The sequence below is a fragment of the Oryzias melastigma genome, linkage group LG11, assembly GCF_002922805.2.
Source record: "Oryzias melastigma strain HK-1 linkage group LG11, ASM292280v2, whole genome shotgun sequence".
NCBI classification, from domain to species: domain Eukaryota; kingdom Metazoa; phylum Chordata; class Actinopteri; order Beloniformes; family Adrianichthyidae; genus Oryzias; species Oryzias melastigma.
In genome coordinates this window covers 21650460-21659107 of record NC_050522.1, presented here as the reverse complement: position 1 = coordinate 21659107, position 8648 = coordinate 21650460, and the positions used below count along the sequence as shown (strand labels likewise).

Sequence of the window (8648 nt, the reverse complement as noted above, 5' to 3'; positions counted from 1 at the left end):
AAAATAAAAATAAAAAAAAAAAACATGCTACTTCTGAAATAAGGTCACATTAAAAGTGATTCTGCAGAAAATAAAAGAGAATCTACAGTTACAAAACCTTCAAAACAAGGAGATGAAACTTTAACAGAATATTTTCCTTTTTTTTAATGTTAGTGGCTAAAGAAAACAGAAGTATTCAAGCATGGTCGATATGGGACCTTCAACAGAAACAGAAATCTCAAAAACGTAAAAAAATATTCTGAGGATAAATGAAGAAGCAAAAGTGTACTGAGCTTCAAAGAGGTACAAACATGTGATTTTGGGAAGGTGAGATCAAGAGAACCCAAAGAGGAAGAAGAGCCTCCATCAGCAGAACGTTGATGTTGTTAATGTGAATAAAAATTGAAAACGATTTAATGATGTAAAAACATTTCTCTATGTTAACAGAACACCATAATGAGCTAAAATGGGAACTGCAGTAATGTCGCCGTGCTCCACCGAGGGGTCGTCCAGCGACATGGGCTGCGGCGCCGGGTAGTTGGGTTGGTAGTAGCGGTACGGGTCGTCCTCCTCGATCTCACCATTGTTTTCAAGATGTTGGGCGGCAGTTGGACTGCGGAGACAGCGCCGCGGTCAGTGACATCCTCACCCTCTGTGTTTTCAGGCAACCAGACCAACTGGCACCCAGACAATCATAGAGGAAGCATATCTGGAAGATCAATCAAAGGGGAGAAAAGATATAGCCTTAGGAGAGAAAAAAAAAATGCAACAGTTACCAAAGATTACCAGGGTTAAGGAATAACAATGAGCAACTGACTGCAGTTAGAAGAACAGATAAGTGTTAGAAAAAGTGTTTAATGAGCTTAGTCCAGTGAAAATGTCAAATATTGACAAAGCAAGTATTAGATTTAGTCTTTAAAGCTGCCACTCAAAAAATCACCAAAGAGGTATTTGCTCTTTTCATCTTCATTGCCTTCAAACACTTAAACCTGACTTATTGCAGAATTATGACAAGATAGAAAGCTGACCATGCCCAAAGAAAAACCAGGACACATCTGCTGGAGCACAGAGCCTGATGGGAGGACAAGCCTCTGCATGGAATGTATCACTGGACAACAACTCAAGTGGCTGATATGAACAAGTCCTACCAATCAAGAGGGCTGAACAGGGTTAAACAATGACTTGGCGTGATTAAAGTGGAAGCTTTTTACATCCCGCGGTATCGTGGTACAGGCGTTAAAAGAGGAGGGAACTCACAATAAACTCACTCCAGATTTGTGACAGCACTTCCAATAGATTCCATGACTCACAGAGACTCGGACCAATCGCTGAAGATGGGTTGCAGACGTTAGCAAAAGGACGATAAGGAAGTGACGGTGAAAGCGGTGGCCTACTTTCACGAGGAGTGGAGGTAATACATTTCCAATGGGGGACCTCATGGCTCGAGAAGTCCATTATTTTTTACAGTCAATGGTTACACCCTTAGTTTTAACATAAACTCGTAATAACCCGGACACTCAGATATTTTTTATGTATTCAAAATCAATGGTTGCGTTTTGCTCCTCCCATAACCTGCTGCTTGCATGGTCCGAACTGCATCATGAGTGGATGTGTCGTATATGATGACAACTGTCATAATAACTTATGCATGTCTGCCCGCTGATTTCTTTATTTAATAGTTTTTTCTTGCTGAGCCCAATTGTTTTTTTCCCTCAGCCAGGGATACCAGCTCACCAGTCTGGAGACAAAATTTTGCCGGTCCAGATCCAGACCGCGGACCACCATTTGGCGATACCTGGTGTTGGCTGTGCAAAGATGTGCCAGAAATAATCTAGCACATAACTCATTTTTTTGATAATCTATATGTTAAACTTACTTGTGAAACTTACTCATCTGTAATAAAGCTAGATGTTTTTGGTTCATAAAAGCAACAGTTTATTAAACGCTAATAATATTAATTGCTTTTAGCAATCAGACCCAATTTCTTCAAAGGAATTGCAAATCTAGTTAAAAATAACAACTAAACATAGTTACTTTCTTGCAACTGATGTTTTCGTTCCTTCAGTTTCGTTCCTCACCATTAATTTGTTTATTCATCCTCTTCACTTCATCCTGCAGACGTCTGTTGTTGACTCTCATGACTGAAAGACAACATCAATTTTTAGTTTTTAAAACAGTACAAAAGGTTTTTGCTTTTCTCATCACATAGGCAGAGTTGAAGACACAATTGTGGTTCCTTTGGATCAAAGGTCTTATATTATCATAAGTGATAAAGGCGTCTCATAGTCACGTCATTTTTAAATAATTAATGATACATTTATTTAATAATTTGATGGTGTATAGATTTATTTCAATTTGTTTTGTTTAGTCCTGCATAGTAAACTGTTGGACCTTTGTTTTTGAATTTTAGAACAGGACAATAGGTATAGATTAAAAATGACATAAAATTGATTGATGAGATAATTGATTAATTAATTAATTGCGTTTATTGCAATAATTTCACCCCCCCAGTTTTATCACCAAACTAGACTTTTGGGCAAAGTGATATTCTTCCTTTAAGTCCAGCTATCACTTTTTTTACATTCATACATCATTTTTTTATTGTACATTTTTAATACAAAAACACAACAAACTGTAGTAGTAAAAATGTAACATGAAAGTAGACTCCATTCATAGCTGCTTAATATTCTTTCTTTAGTTATTCAATCTTTTCTTACCTTCAATTTCCTTTTTCAGCTCCTTTGTTTCTTCCTGAAGATTCGTGTTGTTGGCCCTCGTGACTTGAAAACATACATTTTATTGTTATTAAATCAGTTCAAGATGTTTTTGCTTTTCTTATCACTTAGGAAGATGTAAAGACACAATTGTGTTTCCTTTGGATCAAAAGTTTTATATTATCATAAGTGATAAAGTCGGTTCATGTTCATAGTCTGACTATCAAAAGAGAATATTTGAACTCATTAGAAAACATTTACACAATACAAATATACAACATTTGATTTTTTATTATATATATATATATATGTATATGCAACATCGTACCATGAAACATTTTAAGTTGTGCTATCATGTAATTATTTATTGTTTTTAGAGCGAATAATTAATCGGTAGCCTTAGGCTAATTAAATAATGCAATTAATATATTTTAATAAAAATCGTTATTAAGCTAATAATTGTAATGAATTTGAATTTGTTGGAAATTCACATTTTGAGATATAAACGGGCCGTACAAGCCTCAAAGCTCCATGAGGAAGCAGGCGGTGGTGCTGCGGATAGGCATTTTAAATGCTATTTTAATATTTTAGTAACATATAGTTCAATTTTTTGTGACTCGTTTCCAGTGTTTTTTTTATTTATTTAATACAAGTTTCAAACAATTAATGACACACTTATTCTATTATTTAATAGTATACACATTTTTTATTCCCACACTGGTCATGAAATAATTGTGTCAAAAAATCTGTAAATTAGCTTTTTAATTGATATTTTAATATTTTGATGCCACCTACATTTAAAAAAAAGTGTTTTAATTTTATGTGTTCAGTGCCAATTTTACATAAATATTGACACATTTATTTAATAATTTAATGGCATACATGTATATTTAATTTTGTCCCATTTAGTCCTCCATAGTAACCTGTTTGACTTTCGTTTTTGAATTTGAGAACATGACAATAGGTATGGATGGAAAATTAGTAAATTGCAATTGAAAGAAACTGCTATGTTTTCTTTAATTAATTAATTGTGATTAATGCAATAATTTGACACCCCTAGTTTTAACACTAAAACTGGACTACGAACCGATTCATACATAATTTTCTTGCTGCTTAATTGTGTTTCTTTTGTTATTCAATCTTTTCTTACCTTCAGTTTCATTTTTCAGCTCCTTTGTTTCTTCTTGAAGATTCGTGTTGTTGGCTCTCATGACTTGAAAACATACATTTTATTGTTATTAAATCAGTAAAAGATGTTTTTGCTTTTCTTATCACATAGAAAGATGTAAAGACACAATTGTGTTTCTTTTGGATCAAAGGTTTTAAATTATAATGAGTGATGAAGATGTATCATATGCTGCGTTTCCATTAAATATTTGCGCAAAACACAGTTTTGAAATTACACAATTTCCATTAAATCATATTTCCTTTATTTGATCATTATCAACTGTTATGTTTAAATAAAAGAGGTAAAAACAAATTTAAAAATACATTCTTAGATCACTCTTACCTGAAAGTTCAGTCTGCAACTGATTCAAAGTATTTTTCATACTGCTGTTTTCCATAGACACACTGAGATCTGAAACAGAATTACTTTGATATGAATCAAGATAAAAAAGTTGTTTCCTGACTGTTGATAGACATTGCAGTCATGGTAGGAGGAGCGTTACTATTAGTTTTTTTTCCTTTTGTATCTCAAATAAAACGGACTTTACAAAAACAACAAAAAAAAATAAACCACAATACATATGTAATTGAGTGTTAATGAAAAAATAGCAAATAAATTGTAAGTTTTAAGCATAAAGAGGTAAAAATGAAATCCTTACAGCATGCTATGCGTCCAGCCAGAATCAGAAAATACAAAACTCCCAGAAGCAACTTGACAACTCTGAATTTATTTCTTCTCTTGGCTTGAAGATTCTTCTGCTTCTGTTTTTCTAAAAAAAAAAAACAAACAGATTACGTTTTTTTTCTCAATTCGTTTGAAACAGTTTTTTTAATGTCTGCATTAAACAGTGATGCAATAATGTTTCTTTTAAAAAAATATTAAAGGTAAATTTCCTAAAATTACATTTGTGAAAATGACATTTTTATTTATAAACTACATCTCTAATTGTTATTACTTTGCTAAAACAAAATAAAATATCAAATAAATAAATAAATGATGTAACCCATTTAGTGTGAAGTTTTTCTTCTCACCAGTTTGTTGTAATCCATTTTCATAGATCTGCTCTTCATCATCGATCATCTTCACCTCACATTGTTCTCTTCCATCTGGATGAAGATTTCTGTTAAATTTCACTCTCAAATCTGCTGCAGCTTCAGTTTCTGTCGACATCTTTAGAGATCAAACTAACTGATCAGACTTCACCGACTGTTTCCTGATGAAAGCAGTCAGCTCTGAACTGCAAACATTCAGGAAGTAGCAGCAGAACAAACTACACTCACGTCATTCACTCTTTAATGCTCTGATGATGAAAAGAGACTCAGAATAAATTAATCTACAATCAATGGAAGAAAATGATGTTATTTTAATGACTATCTCGTGGAGACTATCTCGGCCAACAGGTGTGTTGTAACTACAGAGAGTGTGTGCAGACAGGCCCCGCCCATTCTAGTTTACTATTTAGACCTGGATGTTTTATGATGTTGTTTCCCTCTGTTGCCATCTTCTTGATCTCCTGATTGCTCGCAGAGATGCCCCGTCACCCTCCCACCAGCGGCCCTACATGTCTATGGTGTGGTTAAAATTGGCGGGAGGGGCACTGAAAGGACATCGACTGTTTGCTGGCTGTGATGTCCAAGCACCCCCCCACCAAGGGTCCTACATGTCCTTCATATTCTTAAAAGCTCAAAAGTTGATTTTTCATTGTATGGCCTCTTTGATTTCGTCCAGTTTTGTAACATCGTCAGTGTCTGAAAGAGTGAATGACGTGAGTGTAGTTTGTTCTGCTGCTACTTCCTGAATGTTTGCAGTTCAGAGCTGACTGCTTTCATCAGGAAACAGTCAGTGAAGTCTGATCAGTTAGTTTGATCTCTAAAGATGTCGACAGAAACTGAAGATTTGAGAGTGAAATTTAACAGAAATCTTCATCATGATGGAAGAGAACAAAGTGAGGTGGAGATTTTAGAAGATGAAGATCAGATCTCTGATCATGGATTACAACAAACTGGTGAGAAGAAAAACTGTTATTCCCTCTGGTGTTTGTTTATTTTATAAAACAGCTATATTTGTAATTGTCGATTGTAAATAACCATAATTGTGAAATAAAGAGCTCCAGAACCTTAACTTTTTTATACCTCTCTAGAGACATTAATGTTCTCAAAAACTGTCCCAAAGAAGTTATAGAAATTAACTTAATCTGCTTTTGTAGAAAAACAGAAGCTGAAGAATCTTCAAGTCAAGAGAAGAAACTGTTTCAGAGTTCTCAAGTTGTTTCTGGGAGTTTTCTATTTTCTGATTCTGGCTGGACTCATGACACGGCGTAAGGATTTACATTATAACTCATTACATCTAACACTCAGTATTTAAGTAATTCTAAATTTTGTGTTTTGTAAATTCGTTGTTTTTGTCAAGTTTGCCATTATTTTAGAAGTTGGAGAGAGTAAAAAACAAACCCAAACAATAATTCTATTCTTACAGTCACAATAGTGTTTAGGAATAGTAGTGAAATAAAGTCACTTTTTTTCTTCTGATTCCTTTTAAAGTGTTTCTGTGTTACAGATCTTCTTTTGTCTTTGGAAAACAACAAAACAAAAAACAGTTACAATCAGCTGCAGACTGAACTTTCAGGTAAAATAATCTGTGAACAAAATGTCTGTTGAACAAACTATTTCCAGAATGTCTTTGGGTTATTTTGTTTTCCTTCTTTTATCTTAACCTGTTAAGTTCGACCTTATATGGCCTGTTTTAGACAGGAAATTAGAGAATAGACAATGATGATGTTTTCACACATCTGTCATGACAAATGACATGATTTCACCAGAATGTCTTCCTCTACAGGAAGTAACATTTAGTCCTCTTTGTTTCATAGTTTTCGTAACTTGAATAACTTGCGGTAAAGAAAATATATAATGGAATAAAAAGGTTTAGATAGCAAGAACATGTTAAAAAGAGACACCAGAGCAAGAATGCTTATTCTGAGACATACATGGATCTAGTCGTGTATAAGTGGATACATTAGATTGGAATGGAGCAGCTAGCTTGTGGTCTGCCTCAGTAGTTTCTATGTCACTCCTAGAAGGCATTTTTTTTCTATTTGCTCAGAAATGCTGTTTTAAGCTTCATTTTCTTTATATATGATGTGTTAAAAACACCAAAAACACAAATTTCATCAGAGTAGATCTTTAAATCTAATATACTATTGACAAGTTGCAAAATGCATTGATATAAGTCTGAATCCTATACCTGTGCAGAATTTATGACCTGGAGTTATTCCTTCTGATTGGTTTAAAGTCTTTCACGATCCCCATGACTGGTAATATTATTGACTGGAACCTAGTTAATGTTTTTTTTTTTTTTTTTTTCTTTCACCGCTCAGATTAATTTCTGTCTCAACTGATGCATTCACTGTAACGTTTCTGACAAACGTGCTTAAACACTGGTTGGTTGTTTTTACATAAAAGAGTTTGTTTTCAGAGGAACAGTAATAGTTAACGTTTGTGACTTCAGTCTTCTCTCGTTACTGGTTCTCATGTCTCATTTGCATAATTATCCAGGAAAACTTCAAGCAAAGGCTTCAATCAAGAGAAAACACTATTTTCCTGTTTAGGCCAGGTTAAAAATATTCACAAAAATGTATAAATTTAGAAGAGAGAAAACACCAGATGAACTCACTGCTGGTAAAATGAAAGCGTTTAGCTTTGGCCTCAGCTTGGAAGACGCGATATTTAGAGTTCCCCTTTTGAAGTTTAGACAGCACCATTGTTCACTCAATCACTTGATAACTTTACGTCCTAACCATGTAGATATGAGCACACCGCTCTTTAACGGTTGAAGGACCCCATAGCTGTCCTTGTGTGCCTATTCAAAAATCACAGTGCGTAAAGATGAATTTCAAACTTTTTATTGATTTTTATTGATTTTGTGACCTAGACACCAGTTGGGGAGCTTAAATAAAGCTTATATGGAGAAGTCTTAACTGTTAGGGTCACCAGTTAAAGATTTGGCTTGGAGAACTTCGGGTTCTGTTCTTATTTTCTGATTTTCTATTCTGTGTGATTGTGATTTTTATTGTGAAAGGTGCTATATTAGTAAAGATTATTATTATTATTATTAATATTATGGATGTTTGTCTGGAAATAGGTCCTACTCCCCAGGAAAACAAAACTTGAGACTGAGTGTTTTACCAGAGGACATCTTAACATGTGCACAGACAGAACGAGAATCACACTTTCCTAAACTTCTTCAAATGTGCAACAAGATCACCCTCTCAAAAGTGAACATTGCTTTGTATCTGTTGAGGATTGTTCATTTAAGAGCAAATTTATGATAATTGGACTTCTACCATCTTTCAGTCATCAACAAAACTCTTTTGGATGAAAGTAACCAGCTGAAAACTGAGATTGAAGGTGAGAAAAGATAGAAAAGGAATGAAATGTATCAGATTACTTTGATCATGTTTAATTTTACTATTTTTTACGTTTTAAAGTAGGAATTAAGTTTCAGTAGAAAACACAAATTAAACCATGCAGTTTTTTTGTATAACACTCTTGAAGGTAAACGGTGTCCTAAAACTTGGATCAGATTTGGATGCAGCTGCTACTTTAAATCCACTGAGGAGAGAACTTGGTATGAGAGCAGGAGTTTCTGTCAGGATAAAGGATCGTATCTGCTGGTCATCAACAGCAGAGAGGAACAGGTGAGTGTGTTCACACAAGTTACTTCCAGCTTCTTGTGTCTTGTATTCTCCACCTGTATGTGTGCTGCTGTTGTCTGGATGCTGATGGATTCCA

The 8648-nt window shown here is 34.3% G+C and overlaps 1 protein-coding gene and 1 long non-coding RNA gene across 2 annotated transcripts in view; one reads left to right on the top strand and one right to left on the bottom strand.

The window, feature by feature from the left end:
* Positions 1-2702: 2702 nt before the first annotated feature.
* On the bottom strand, positions 2703-4609 carry LOC118599349. The gene is made up of 3 exons (XR_004948654.1): positions 4204-4609; positions 3844-3906; positions 2703-2759 (listed from the first exon to the last, which is right to left on the bottom strand). It is a non-coding gene; the product is annotated as an uncharacterized LOC118599349 (long non-coding RNA).
* Positions 4610-5629: 1020 nt separating this feature from the next.
* The window catches only part of LOC112162508 (CD209 antigen-like protein E), a 3943-nt gene continuing 924 nt past the window's right edge, over positions 5630-8648 (top strand). The window contains exons 1-5 of the mRNA XM_024298286.2: positions 5630-5866; positions 6068-6178; positions 6418-6486; positions 8211-8264; positions 8412-8554. Of these exons, the coding sequence (XP_024154054.1) occupies positions 5737-5866; positions 6068-6178; positions 6418-6486; positions 8211-8264; positions 8412-8554 (507 nt within the window). The 5' untranslated portion in view covers positions 5630-5736. The remainder of the gene's footprint in view (positions 5867-6067; positions 6179-6417; positions 6487-8210; positions 8265-8411; positions 8555-8648) is intronic.